Source organism: Saccostrea echinata, unplaced genomic scaffold, assembly GCF_033153115.1.
Source record: "Saccostrea echinata isolate AGI-Se365-2 ecotype Australia unplaced genomic scaffold, CSIRO_AGI_Sech_v1 ptg000017l, whole genome shotgun sequence".
In the NCBI taxonomy this organism is placed as follows: Eukaryota; Metazoa; Mollusca; class Bivalvia; order Ostreida; family Ostreidae; genus Saccostrea; species Saccostrea echinata.
The window spans coordinates 2,446,010-2,461,543 of NW_026889766.1; the positions used below are offsets into that span (position 1 = coordinate 2,446,010).

Below are 15,534 nucleotides of genomic sequence, written 5' to 3' on the forward strand. Positions count from 1 at the left end.
TTTTTCTTCAAACATTATTTCATAATAAAACTAAATAAATGTAGAAAATTTCATGCAACAAATTGTTTAACAACTTCAATTAATATATGTCCTCATCATACTGACGCAAATATTAAAAAAACTCATCAAATACATGTATTGTGAAACATTGCAACAATCTTTCATAATTTCCATATCATTTTACAGATTCTCATATCATTTTATTTCATCTAATTCATTCATGCCAGTGGCCAGTAATTAGAGCGTTTGCTCTAGAGTCAAGGAGTAAGGAGTCGATCCTTAGGTCGCGGGTTCGAATCCCACTGCGTGATGTGGAGACCGTTCCTTCGGATGAGACCGTTAAACTGAGGTCCCGTGTCGCAGTAAGTGCTGGCCAGAAAAAAAGATCCCTCACAATGGCCCTGAGTGCTGAGTATAGATATAACATTTGCAGCCCACCAATGGCAATGGTGGCTTCTCATTATGAGTGAAAAATTCCCGAGAGGGACGTTTTAATTAAAACAAACAAACAATCAAACAAAATCTTTCATGCCACCGTCTATCAGTACTCACAGTACTTTGATTATGTGTACAAATAGAGCAGTGCTGCGTACGTAAACCAAAGCTTATAAATATACATGTCAAGATACATGTAGAAATACATGTACAGGCAAGAACATTTTACTATCTCGGCGCAAGATTGATTTTCAGGGGCGCAGCTTGCCTTTAAATTCTAGTGAGGCAAAACCATAGCAGCAAGAGGTCTGAGGCCTCCTTAGGCTCGACGTAGGTCCAGGGTAGAAAGGGGCGGGAGTCACTCCGACAGAAAATGGAGTGTGAGGTTTTAAATTGCAATAAAATATCATTTGCAGTACCGATTTCTTTATTTAAGACTTCAGCGTGATACTACATATTGTAAAAGAATTTAAAAAGTTATTAAATACGTTTACTAAAACTTTTACAACATTTAAAGATGAAAACGCATCTTATTAACTGTTTTTATTTCTATAAAACTTCAATTCAACAATATATAGAACTGCTTAAAATGCTTTAAATTCCATTAATTTTACGTATTTTCTGCAATGTATTGTTGATTATGGGAAGGAGTGGGGTGGTGAAAAATCTAGTGAGGCAGTTGCCTCATTACCACAATGGAAGCTACGCTCCTGATTTTACATGAACAAGGCCCTACTTCATTCCCTTTTCTTCTTTCTTGTCAAAATGTATGACTTTTTTTTTTGCTCGTCATATCATTCATTTTTCTTGATGACACCCACCCCCACCTCTTTAAAAAACGAAACCAAAAAAAAAAAAAAAAAATAAATAAATAAACGAGGCCCCGTATACCTGAATATTTTTAGTAATTTCCATAGGAACATATATTTAAAATATGCATTTTGCTTCTGGAAACACATTTGAGGTATGTCGCATGAACGAAAATACGTGTACCTAAACAAATATTGTCGACGTAATTAAAAGATATAGGAGCAAATATACTTTGAATATGCATGTACATATTAAGAATTATTTGATTGGTATATAGGTACAAAAATAAAGATTGATTGCGACTACATGTTTATACAAATTTTGTATGTTTGTTTCCACATGGGGATTCGTCAAAACATGTGCGTTTTAAGCACCCGCATATGAGTTCTATTTTGGATCCAGTTTACAGAAAATCTCAATGTTAAAATTGAGCAATTTTCGGCATTTTCCAGGAAAACTTCGAACCATGGTGATGTTTAGAATTTAGTTTGACATCATTAACATCCGGTTTCGACGGAATTGTTAGACGTGTGAAATGTATCAATGTTCTAGGGTGCGAATTACCAAAAACATTTATTCTAAAGCCCTCTTTATTTTTTTCATATTTGCTAGGCCATATAAGGCATATTGTGGGTCGAGTTCTTTACATGTAAAATGAGGCACCCAACATGACTGGCAAACCGACCAATCAGCTAAATGAGTTGCAATATGGGTTGCTACAAAAAATACTACATGTACGTTTCGAAAAGGCCAGTTTTTGAAATCGCTCTCGGAAAGACATGATGCATTTTTCCAAGCATTTTACACACTTAATATAACATGTACATCATTATCTACTAGTTCTATGCTCACAATTACATACAAATGTTTTACAACGGTAAAATTTGGGTTTTCTCCACTCCATTGTATAAGTCCGTTTGTTGACAATAGCCTGGCAGTTTTCCCGTGCTGTACTATCAGTCAGTATGAATATCACGTGACTATTCCATGGTCTACAACAAATCGACTCTGAGGTGTACTCACGTATTTTCATTGTTTACTACCTATAGAACTTCGATATGTATGCTACTCAATACACGTTCTATGATCAATGTACATGAGAATTAAAATACCGTACAGCAATAGACTTATGATTTTTTTTATAACTGCGTTAACTTTTAATTTTTTGTGAACAAATAACAAAGTAACAACGAATAACACCAGTAGCATGGCAAATTTACGAATATCAAGTTATAAAAACTGGGTTCTTATTTTCTGTGAAGACTTTGTGAGCGATATTTCAACGTACTATTTCACACGGAAAATCGACTTTGTTTGTCATTGTGAGCATGGAAAATCTTAATTAGTACCTATTCTTCGTATTTTTTTACAAAAACATTAAAAATAGTTATTAGATGACTTTCCCACAAGCATTTGAAATCGCGTCCTAAATTTGCCTGACCCATGCGTTTGTAGTAAAATATAAACATGTAGTAGACCATCATGCTTTTCGGCTCATTCATTGGATTGGACGATTGCTCGCTGTAAGCACCTCTGTGCGAAATGACAATATCCATATATGGTAGATTCCTCAACCTGTTCAACGTGCATAGAGGACCAACCTAGCGGATATAGTACCAGGTCAGGAGAACAGACTCTTACTGATAATGCATCGAAAATATTAATGATTTTTGAAACTAGAGAAATTAAAACATACGGTTTTATATCAAATTCAGTCAGTTGAATAAGTGGATTTTTCTGATTACATGTAACTTAAGTTGAATGGAGAAACTTTTTATGCTAACTTTTTATCGTGAGAATAATAATCACAACATATACTTGTTGTAGAATTTCATAGATCTATGTAAGTAGTCTGAATGTAACGGACATTCCGTATACATGTATCATTAAACGAGCATTTCATTTCCTTTATGATAAAGTAGTAACACAAGACTATACTTTTTAAAGCTGACTTCTCGATTTGGCTTGGTTACGATTGGCTTAATTGTGTTTTGCATTTTACATTTATTTTCATAAAAGGCCGGTTGCACGGAGCGGTGTAAACCAGGGAGCGGATCAATATATCCGTGTATATTTTAACCATCCTGCCGTAAATCGTTATCAATTTATCTCCTTTTCGAATAGTATATGAAAGTAGGCTTTTTTAACCTATACGATGAAATAACACCACAAAATGATATCTAATGTAGATTCTACTGATATAATAATTGATCATTGATAACTCGGGTACACAGTAATGCTTTTCATTCACCGGCGGTTTTTAATGCTCCACTGGCGTGCACCAATACCACACTTCAAATGTTGATAGATACTTTGATACGGAACATGTAAAAGAAATTTTATTTTGGTGCATGCTTGCGGAGGAATTTCATTTGATCAACTTCTTACAAAAAGTATCAGATTTTGATGATTTTGCCAAACTTTATCAAGACTATGTCATATATATGACGTCATTGGTACTTTTAGTACTCAACTTCCCGAAATTTGCTTTTTATGGAATACAGTAATATTAAATAGTGAAAATCAGTGGAGTCCATTTTTGGACTAACTTAAAAAATTCATATTATTGGGGCCGATTTTGGCCCTTGGAGCCCCTACCTGTTTGAAACAGAACTGGCACTTTGGTGCCTTATATTTCGAATTTACTGGGGTATGTGAGGTCGACATATGAATGGAAGTGACTAGTTTTAATTGCTAAAACGTCGTCCATATATGTCAATGTCGAGTTGAAGGCCACAACAAGTGTTTTCTTCTTCTCATATAAAATTTTTCGAATATTTTCTGCTTCATAAGAATTTAAAAACAGGTTAGCTAATAAAGAAGCACTTTTAGTGCCCATCGAACTCCGAACAGTTTGTTGGAAGACCTGGTCTCCAAAGACTACAATTATCACGATTTCCACGACTGAATTCAAGATTTGAAAAGAATTTATGGGATCATAACGAAAACAGCATGATGAAGGCCACTATTTCAATCGTATTGCAAACTGTTATAGTACGAATACTGATCAATTGAGTTTTTTTCCTATTTCTTTAAATTTGAGTTTTAAGTGGACGCAGAATAAAATTAACCTGACTTTTAATGAGGATAAATTAAGCTAAATAAATTGCTTCAGGAAAGGAGAGAGTATAAAATAGGCACTTCATAAATAATCAAGTGAACATCATTTTTTTCATTATCAGTTGAAAGAAAACAGATATTTAGCAAAAAATAAAAGAAACTACCCTTCTCATACCAGATAAAATCAATTAAGAAATTAACACTAAAATTAGATCTTGCCTTGGCAAAAAGGTTCCTGCCAGTTTGGTGAGCATCCACTCATGCAAGTTCCATTTGTCTTGTCACAATCTCCCTGAAGACAGTGTCCACATTGTCTGCTGCAACTCTCATCATAATATCCATCAGCACATTCTGAACAAGAAATTGAATGATAAGGTAAGCACAAAATTCATTTAAATAATTAATTATAGAGTCCATTTATAGTCCCTACATAATCTATATAAAAGCAAACAGTTCATAAGAAAACATATTAACTGGATTTGAGGCCGTACTAAACGGAGGGTCAGTGAGCGTGCAGTGGCGATTGTGACGTTTTAAACTACACCTCAAATACCATTGTTAATAATGGTTTCAAAAAGGTATACAAAAATGCTAAATGATTGACACCAATATTGATTATGCATGAAAAGCACAGAAAGGTTGTTTTTTCCCCTTTTTTAAATTTTAACTTTAATGTTTGAAGCAATTACAGCCATGTAAATTAGCTTAAGTTTTAAGTTCTTTAAAGCGTTTCATGTAGTACATATATATATTTAGCATACAATAATTTATGAAAAATAAATATGATCTGACTGAACATAACATTATACATATACCTAACAACGCTTTAAATATTTAAAGATCTGGGTAAACAAAATTGTAATAAATGCATCAGCTAAGGCTTCCTCATAAAATTTTAGCTGTATTTTCAAACCAGAGTGGAAGAGGGCCTCTAACTTGATTATTTACACATTGAAGAATAAAGAAGGCTAGAAAATTATTGTGTTTATGAATATATAGAATAAAAATGCCTTGAGAGTTCAAATGTCTACCTTGACATAAAGGTTCTTGCCAGTTCAGTTTGCAACCAGATAGACAGCTTCCATTTTTCTTGTCACAAAATCCAACACTACAGTTCCCACACATGGTGCTGCACTTATGGTCATACACTCCGTCACTACATTCTTAAATTAATCATCCAGTGTTGAGTTACTGGAAAAGCCTTATGAAATCAAATCATCAATGTTATTCATTTTTCTTAAAATTCTGAATTTAGTAGAATGAAAATCAAAAAAACATTAAAGTCTTGCATGAGACCGACCTCTTACTATCCCGTTTTAACATTCTTTGTGCCGCGGGTCTATTTTTGGCCTACTTTCAAAAACTACGTTAAGTTCAATGGGTCTATTCTGGGCCTACCGTTAAGTAATTAGTCACAGGTAAAACTGCATGACTATGACGTTCCGTCATAATTCTGAGTTCCCAGCCATTTTGGCCTCTATCTATTATTTAACCAATTTATTACCGAAAATTATAAGAAAGAATTTTTAACAGATTTTTCATTTGTCTTGATCTCTAGAAAATGTAAACAATGCATTCTGATTTGAAATTATGCAATTTCCTCAATATTTTCAATCCTTGTCTGAACGATAAAAGCAATCCGTAAGAGTTTTAGTGGGATTTTTTTCCAGTGATATTTATCCTTAAACACGGGAAAAACTTTAATTTCTCTAGGTACTATTGTTTTAAAATTTAACCGATGTCCTGCATGGTTTCGACTTTCACCGGAGATGTATGAAATCTACCGGCGATCGTCGGTAATCCGGCACATTTCGCCAACTCTGCTAGTAATGCAATATCATTGTGATTTCTGTAAATATTTTTTTTTTAATCTAAATTCGGCATTATATATACATGTAAAACAGTTTAACAAATTTAACATTTAAGCTTTGTAGTGCTTTTTAACCGAGAATAACAAGTTTTATCCTCAGGATTATCACAAATTTAGAGAGAAGTGCAGTCAACAACAGATTACATGTCGCATAATAAAAGACATTCGACAAATAGATAAAGAACTCTACAGATAAACCTTCCGTTCTGGAATACATGTTGTCAGTGCATGACACGTTCATTAAGAAAAATCAAAATGTCTTCTTTTGTGGCACATACCAGCCGTATACATGTACTTGTGAGTCGTTCTATCCTCTTCGGCGAAAGGCTGGGGTTGCAGAATTGTTTAAATATTGAAAACAAAGAAATAACTAAGGAAAAGAAACATTGAATTTATTTTTTTTTTCAAATTTCAAATTTTTAGCCTTTTTTTTGGTCCCTTCGAAAATGTTTCACTCGAATTAGAATATCGCCATTTGCCGGAAAAGACTGCTTACGTTCTTTGAGCAATTATGGCTCTTATTTCCGCAAGAAACGACTGTGACATGTAACATCTGCATATTTTTAATTTCCCATCTAATTCCATTCATTCTGTTTGATCAATACAGGTTTCTTTTAGGTACGAATCATAGATTTTAACGGCGGGGGGGGGGGGGGGGGTCTTATTAGCCCGGGTAAGATATTTTTCGCATGCTGCTCGTGTCAATTTATTTTCTTGCTATTAAATAATGCAAGAATTATGGGAGATATTAACATTCAGAGGGCAGGCAAAATATTTTTTCGATCGAAATGGGGGCAAGGCCCCTCACTCACCCCCCCTCCCCCACGCAAATACCCCTTAGATCTTGATTTCCTCCAAACGAAGCTTAGTGAGTAGTAATAGATTATTTTATTTCCTAACAGCTAGGCGAGGTATTTCAAATGAATTAGATAAATATCTTAATTAATGGTTCTCTTTGCTCAAAAGGTTCCACACCTTTCCAATGTAATTGTGAAACATCTTAATATACCTTATACAGTAGTAACCTTGTCCATTATTTATCTACCCTGTTATTCTATTCGTTGGATCGTTCATTAAGAGTTGCCGATCGCTAAAACGTTTAGTATGATTGTGTACTACTAAAATCGTACTATGACGCTTTCTGTTTGAAAAACATATTTGTAATGACGACTTATATACTTTTTAAGGCCAATTTCTGCTAACATCTAGATGCACATTGTTAGTTATATGTTGAAGGAATATTTAGTTTTAACAAATGAAATGTTTATCAATTTTTAAGGACCTTGAAGGTTTTTATTTATCTAGCACCAAAAACAAAGCACAGACACTTGTTTTTGTGATATTTTTTTAAAACCCCTTAGCATATATAAAAATAGCATTATTTTACTATGGGTTAAAAAATTATTACAGAAACAAGTGCCTGCTACAAGTCATAATTATTGTAGTAAAAAATTGTAGTAAAATCACAAAAAAGGACAAAATAAGTTTTTCATAAATTTAAGCTTCATCATTTGAATGAATTAAACAATCCACAGATTGTATCCGAGTTGCCGATAAAGGGTGGTAAAGATACCACAGAAAAAGAACTATTGGAAGTAATAGATATTCCTGATATAAATTCAACTTACACGATATAAAACCACATTACGTGACAGATCTGTATTTACTATTGACAAAGTCAACAATAAAACACGCATTGTTAACCGGTACTTAAACCACTGCTATACTGATTTCTCTGATATTTACGCATCACTTTGATAGAGTTTTAATCTCCATTAATAAGACAAATGCTAAGAATATTCATGGTTAAACAGTCTTACGTTGTATTTCTACCTTGACATAAAGGTTCTTTCCAGTTTGTTTTGCAACCATTCAAGCAATTTCCGTTTTTCTTGTCACAAAATCCCTCACGACATTCACCACACATAATACTGCAATTCTGGTCATAAAATCCGTCAATACATTCTAAAAGATGTAAAAGTAACTTCATCTGTACAGTTTGTTGTTTTTTTTTCCATTTCATGCAGAAGATATAGTTAGGCTTGATTAACTGTTCATGTATTTTGTTTAGCTTCACATTCAAAATTTTTTCACTCATAAAGAGACGACACCTGCTTTTAAGTGAAGCGTGAATATTTTAATCTAATCATGGTGCTAACATCATTAAAAGTGAGGGATAACTATTTTTTTAACGCCTACCATGACAAAGGACCAGGATTTTGAAATGTCTCATCTGAATGACGTGTGACACACATCTTGTGCTGGGCGCCTGGTAATTGAATCCTACCTGTAGCAAAAGCACTGCCGGGAAAGATAATCGACTCAGTCCATTTTCTATTAAAAGACACCAAACACCAGACTTTGGAGGTGCAAAGATCTTTTTTTTCTAGACGACATTCTACTTGTAATTTCTAAGTGTCTTTTTGAAGAATTATTCTCTTTTTATATCAGTAATTTTTGTCATCATGTAACCCAATTTTAACTTAAAACACGAAATATAAAATTAAGCCAAAACGTTCACAGACAAAGAATTATTAAACTACCCAATGTTTAAGTGTGTCCCTCGGTATCTATACTATATCCAAACCAATGACCATCACGGCAGCTCAGTCGGTAGAGCGCTCGCTCCGTTATCGGAAGTTTGTGTGTTCGAATCACGGCCGCGACTGACCTAAGTTGATAAAAAATAGATAGCAACTGTTCCTTCGCCAAGCACTCGGCACTCTGAAGTGAAAGTTGCGGGTCCTTCGGATGAGACCTTAAAAACCGAGGTCCCGTGTCACGGTAGGCGTTGGCACGATAAAGAACCCTCACTGCTCAATGGCCCTGAGTGCCAAGTAAAGATCTAAGGTTTAAGCCCTTCAACGGTATATGGTGATGTCTCTATTTGAGTGAAAAATTCTCGAACCGGACGTAAAACAACATACAATCAATCAATCAATTAATCAAAACTTATGCTAATATAGTCAGATTTCTGATATAACTTCGTTATTTTGTGAAAAAAAAATCAAAGCAAAAAACAGTACAAAACTAGGGAATTTGCTACGTTATTGAAAATTAAAAATTATCTAATGATTTACAGAGAAATGCAGATCACTTCTCTAGAACTATGCAATAAAATAAAATAATTTAACGTACACACATTCGTCTTGTAATGGTGCATTGCACTTCAACTTCACAGATTCTTATATTTGATATTAAATAGCTATATTTCCTAATATATATCGATCAGAGTGGAGCAAATGTTATGACGATACAACTCATTATGACCTCATTACTACATATCCTAATGAGTTGCCTTTACTGTACTCTGGAACTCAGTTCATGAAGCGACAAGTTTCAAGCAAGATTACTTGCTTTAAGGTCTTACGTAAGTATACTTTTTGCAATAATTAAAAGACACTACCATTCTTATGTTAGGTAAGAAATGCGGAAAAAGGGAGTGCAATCTTGCCTTTGCAAAAAGGTTCCTGCCAGTTTGGTGAGCATCCACTCATGCAAGTTCCATTTGTCTTGTCACAAACTCCTTGAAGGCAATGTCCACATTTTTGATTGCAGTTTTCGTCATGATATCCATCAACACATTCTAAATTGGATATTTGATAAAAAGGTAAGAATGAAAGTGATTTCTGAAGAAAAAAATATGTATTAACGTTCATCTATTTTACAAAAATGTCTCAATCAATTATTCGTTTCCTAAATTGATGCAATTCTGCAAAACACACGCATGTCCAAAATATTTTTAGTCAATTCTTTTTTTTTTTTTTTTTTTTTTTTACAATTTGTTAATATCTACATTAATTGCAAAGCAATAGAGTCTTTAAAGATGATTGGAACTATCCAAGCGTCATTTGAAAGCTTATAAGCTTCGCTTGCTACGTAAATGGATATTCCGAAAAAAATATAAAAGTTGTCATATTTCGATGGGAGCTATTTTAAAATGATTGAGCTGGTTACTCTGTTTGAGTTAGTATACAGAAATGTTGAATTACACGGGGGTGATCAAAAAGTTCGCGAATTAATTGAATTACTTCCACAAAAGAAATCAAATTAGATTTCATTGTTTATTATTTTTAAAGTAGTCCTCTCCGATTTAAATGCACATCTGCCACCGTTCTGCCATTGTGCGAATCACGTGATACAGGCGGTCTCCTGACATGCTCTGTAGCGTTCTGTTAACAGAAAATAAACGATTTTTCTGAGTCTCCTACTAGTATTTCTTACCATGCAAATATTTTTTTTTAAAAACACGGTCTGTTTGTCAGAAATGTCCAGGTCTAGGCAATAGGATGGATGAATAAGGATATCCTTTCTCAGAATTAGCATGGTGACCATCACAACCCGAGTCCTCTGTCCTTGGGGCGTCGTTTATCCAATATAGATAAAGTTTGGATACCTTCTTTTTATTATATTTGATATGTTGAAAGTGTAAAGTAAGCGATATTATGTTAAGATATTCAACTATTTTTCTAACTGTAACTTGGCGATCTTTCAGAAGAAATTGCTCAGCTAAGGACACATATCTTTCCCAGCTTGCTTTTACCGGGCAACAGAACAAACATCATTTTAACCATCTCCCTCTCTTCACTTAAACAATTAATCCAACTAATGTTTGAACTTCTGGCAAGTCTTTTGTCTTCATAAACTTTGAACTAATTATTATATGCTACTGAAAGGAATTTCCAAGATACACGTTAAACTTTACAGCCGTTCGTTGCTCGAGTACGACTGAGTCCCTTTTTTTTGTCACAAGTCACCCACATATTGACGTCATTTTCAAATTGTGACGTCACAAACACAGAGCAAAACATTATTTAACATATGTTATTTATAAAACATGTGTATGGCTATATGTTTGCCAAATATCATGCTGATCTGAATTGTGGTTGTGTAAATATTGAGATTGTTCGTGATCTTCTTGAATACTCCTCGTATTTACTTTTTCTGTGATAATACAGGACAACTCATATTTAAAATGCTGTTCTATGAAATTTGAGGCAAAAATCAGTGCCTCAAAAGCTTTTGAGGATGGAACGATCTGGCAGATGATAACGCCTACATTGCAATAATCTAGTGCAGAATTCTTAAACATATATCATGTTACACTAGCGCTACTTATAAACAAGAGGTCCATGGGCCACATCGCTCACCCGAGCACATTGGCAAGGCAGAAGCACAGATCAGTTCAGTATTGAAAAGATTACGGGGAGGGGGGGGGGGGCTTGAATTTTAAACTACCTGACCTGATGATGCTTCCATGTCAATATATAATTTGTTTTAACAAATGGCTTTGTTGTACTTGAGAAGATTTTTTAAAAAAAAAAATTCCCATATATTCCTCTTTAAAATTTTGATCCCCCATTGTGTCTCCTTCCTATCCCAGGGGTCATCATTTGAACAAACTTGAATCTACACTACTATGGATGCTTCCATATCAATATGACTAAACATAGCTTCTCTGTTCTTGAGAAGAAATTTTTTTCTATATGTTCCTATGTAAAACTTTCGATCCCCTTATTGGGCCCCACCCTACCCTCGGGGGTCATCATTTGAACAAAATTGAATTAACACTACCTGAGGATGCTTCCATATCAAAATGACTAAACATGATTTTCAGTTCTTGAGAAGAAATTTTTTTCTATATGTTCCTATGTAAAACTTTCGATCCCCTTATTGGGCCCCACCCTACCCTCGGGGATCATCATTTGAACAAAATTGAATTAACACTACCTGAGGATGCTTCCATATCAAAATGACTAAACATGATTTTCAGTTCTTGAGAAGAAGATATTTTTCTATATGTTCCTATGTAAAATATTCGATCCCCCATTATTGCCCATCCCTATGCCCTGGGGTCATCATTTTTAACAAACCTGAATCTTCACTACCTGAGGATGCTTCCATATCAAAATGACTAATCATGGCTTTGCAGTTCTTCATCAGAACATATCTTCCTATATATTTCTATTTCAGACTTTTATAGGGTGGCCCCACCCTACCCCAGTGGGTCATGATTTGAACAAACTTGAATCTACACTACCTGAGGATGCTTTCATATAAATATGACCAATTAGGGCTTTGCTGTTATTGAGGAGAAGATTTTTAAAGATTTTTCCTATATATTTCTATGTAAAACTTTGATCCTCCATTGTGGCCCCGCCCTACCCCAAGGGGTCATAATTTGGACAAATTTGAATCTACACTACCTGAGGATGCTTTCATATAAATATGACCAATTAGGGCTTTGCTGTTATTGAGAAGAAGATTTTTAAAGATTTTTCCTATATATTTCTATGTAAAACTTTGATCCTCCATTGTGGCCCCGCCCTACCCCCGGGGGTCATGATTTGAACAAACTTGAATCTACACTACCTGAGGATGCTTTCATATAAATATGACCAATTAGGGCTTTGCTGTTATTGAGGAGAAGATTTTTAAAGATTTTTCCTATATATTTCTATGTAAAACTTTGATCCTCCATTGTGGCCCCGCCCTACCCCGAGGGGTCATAATTTGGACAAATTTGAATCTACAATACCTGAGGATGCTTTCATATAAATATGACCAATTAGGGCTTTGCTGTTATTGAGAAGAAGATTTTTAAAGGTTTTTCCTATATATTTCTATGTAAAACTTTGATCCTCCATTGTGGCCCCGCCCTACCCCCGGGGGTCATGATTTGAACAAACTTGAATCTACACTACCTGAGGATGCTTCCACATAAATATGACTCATCATGGCTTTGTTGTTATTGAGAAGAAGATTTTTAAAGATTTTTCCTATATATTTCTATGATCCTCCATTGTGGCCCCGCCCTACCCCCGGGGGTCATGATTTGAACAAACTTGAATCTACACTACCTGAGGATGCTTCCATATAAATATGACTCATCATGGCTTTGCTGTTCTTGAGAAGGAGATTTTTAAATGTTTTTCCTATATATTTCTATGTAAAACTTTGATCCTCCACTGTGGCCCCGCCCTACCCCCGGGGGTCATGATTTGAACAAACTTGAATCTACACTACCTGAGGATGCTTCCACATGAGTTTCATCTTCCCTGGCTTTGTGGTTCTTGAGAAGAAGATTTTTAAAAGATGCTACTAATTTTTCACTAATTCTTCATTATCTCCCCTTGAAAGAAGGCGTGGCCCTTCATTTGAACAAACTTGAATCCCCTTTACCCAAGGATACTTTGTGGCAAGTTTGGTTGAAATTGACCCAGTGGATCTTGAGAAGAAGTCGAAAATGTGAAAAGTTTACAGACGGACGGACGGACAGACAGACAGACAGACAGACAGACAGACAGACAGACGGACAGACGGACTACAGACAAAATGTGATCAGAAAAGCTCACTTGAGCGTTCGGCTCAGGTGAGCTAAAAAAACACTAGTATATATTCTCTCTCTAAGATTTTAGATAAGACTGCAAGGGGATCACAGAATGATCTAGACACAAATTTATAGATTTTAATACGTAAGAAATTTACTATAGTAAATAGCTGGCTGCAAGTGTTGAAATGTCTACCTTGACATAAAGGTTCCTTCCAGTTTAGTTTACAACCAGCTAGACAGCTTCCATTTGTTTTATCACAAAATCCCTCTCGACAATTTCCACATCTGGTAGTACAATTCTGGTCATAATGTCCATCAACACACTCTGTAATTGAGATGGGTTGTTTTTAAATTTGCTGGTGGAAAACTTCTTTAAGAAAAATAATCATTTTCTTTAATTATTTAAACCAATCATCGAAATATACAATAAACAGGCTAGATAACTTTGATAAATACAAGCAATGAGTATATAAAATACTAAAATGTTCAATGTCTACCTTGACATAAAGGTTCTTTCCAATTCAGTTTGCAACCCGATAGGCAGCTTCCATTTTTCTTTTCACAAAATCCCACTCGACAATTTCCACACTGGGTACTACAGTTCTGGTCATAGTAACCATCAGCACATTCTATAATTGATAAATATTTAAAAAGCTTATGGGAAATGTCGACTGGAATACAATTGTTAATGCCCTCTCTTTTCTCATAAACAAGCCTTCGGGTTTGGTTAATATTGTACTCCTCGGGTGGCTTTTAATTTTTGCCCTCCAAAACAGCAATAATTGTAATGTATTTTTAAAAATAAAGAAAAAGAGCCATGAACCATGAAATTGCCCTATTAAAAAGTGTTTTAATTCATAAAAAGTGTAGACATTTAGCTTTTTCGAGGTGTTTTTTTCTTTTATCGATATATCGGTATTGTTTGTATTTTGGAGGAATATTTTTGTTTGTTTGTTTGTCTGTTGTTTAACGTCCCTCGAGAGAATTTTTCACTCATATGGTGACGCCACCACTTGCCTGTGGAGAGCTGCAAATTTTGTCCTATGCTCGGCAAATTACGGCTATTGAGCAGTGAGGGGTCTTTTTCGTGCCTACTGCGACACGGGACCCCGGTTTATACGGTCTCATCCGAAGGACCGGTCTCCACGTCCCATGTACAATGGAATTCGAACCCGCGACGTAAGGATCAACTCCTTACCTCGCGACTCTAGGGCAGACGCTCTAACCACTGCGCCACGCGGGCTACGGGGATTATTTTTGAAGTATGAGAGTGATTTGATAGAAAATTGCTAGTAGAACTTTTCTTTATATTGTAAAGTGGCAGGGGAGTAAACTTATACATGTAAGGTGATTATACTAGTACATGCACATGTATAAACATATCAGTTTGAATTGCATATGATTGGAAATAGATTTTATTTCTTACTCAATCATGTAGACATCACGATCAGTTTACGACAATAAAAAGCAGTATAATTCTAAAGGATAATTCTCTATAAGGTCATTTTCCGATCAACGATAAAAATCACTTAAAAATTAGATTTTATGTTACGTTAATCATTATTTTTTATTATTCTGATGTTTGTTTTTTATGCCGATCGCCTAAGTCACGTGATTTAGAAATACTATAAACATCAGGTTCCTATGCATGTTTCTAAATTTAAATGATGAAAAATTGTTTATTTATGTCGGACGTATATCAAATTAAAGTAATGAATACAAAGATTGTTTCATTTAAGGATTAAGATACTTTTTATGACGTGAATTTTGAAGCATTCACATTTTGCGTATTTTGAATGTAAATCTTTACAAAATGCATGCCGTATGATGTTGAATTTTTTTTTAATTATCATTTAATTTAAACGTATTATTTCATATAAGTTTTATTTGTAATTGTTTTTGTTTTTATAGATGTGCTACTTTTTTACGCATGAAATGCTGATATAAGAAATATGGTATCGGCGTATCTATTGTATTTGTGTATCAATTGTTGAAAACATTGAGAGAGTTTTGTTTGTGATTGAAT

General features: G+C 34.6%; 2 protein-coding genes across 2 annotated transcripts in view; both read right to left on the reverse strand.

Annotated features, from left to right (window-relative positions):
* The window catches only part of LOC133189221 (protein draper-like), a 133,483-nt gene that overhangs the window by 57,014 nt on the left and 60,935 nt on the right, over nt 1-15,534 (reverse strand). The window contains exon 3 of the mRNA XM_061324623.1: nt 14,006-14,137. The gene's annotated coding sequence lies outside the window, so the exon portion shown is untranslated. The remainder of the gene's footprint in view (nt 1-14,005; nt 14,138-15,534) is intronic.
* The window catches only part of LOC133189224 (receptor-type tyrosine-protein phosphatase epsilon-like), a 68,843-nt gene that overhangs the window by 23,586 nt on the left and 29,723 nt on the right, over nt 1-15,534 (reverse strand). The window contains exons 2-5 of the mRNA XM_061324625.1: nt 14,006-14,137; nt 13,702-13,833; nt 5,337-5,468; nt 4,525-4,656 (exon numbers count right to left, since the gene is read on the reverse strand). Of these exons, the coding sequence (XP_061180609.1) occupies nt 4,525-4,656; nt 5,337-5,468; nt 13,702-13,833; nt 14,006-14,137 (528 nt within the window). The remainder of the gene's footprint in view (nt 1-4,524; nt 4,657-5,336; nt 5,469-13,701; nt 13,834-14,005; nt 14,138-15,534) is intronic.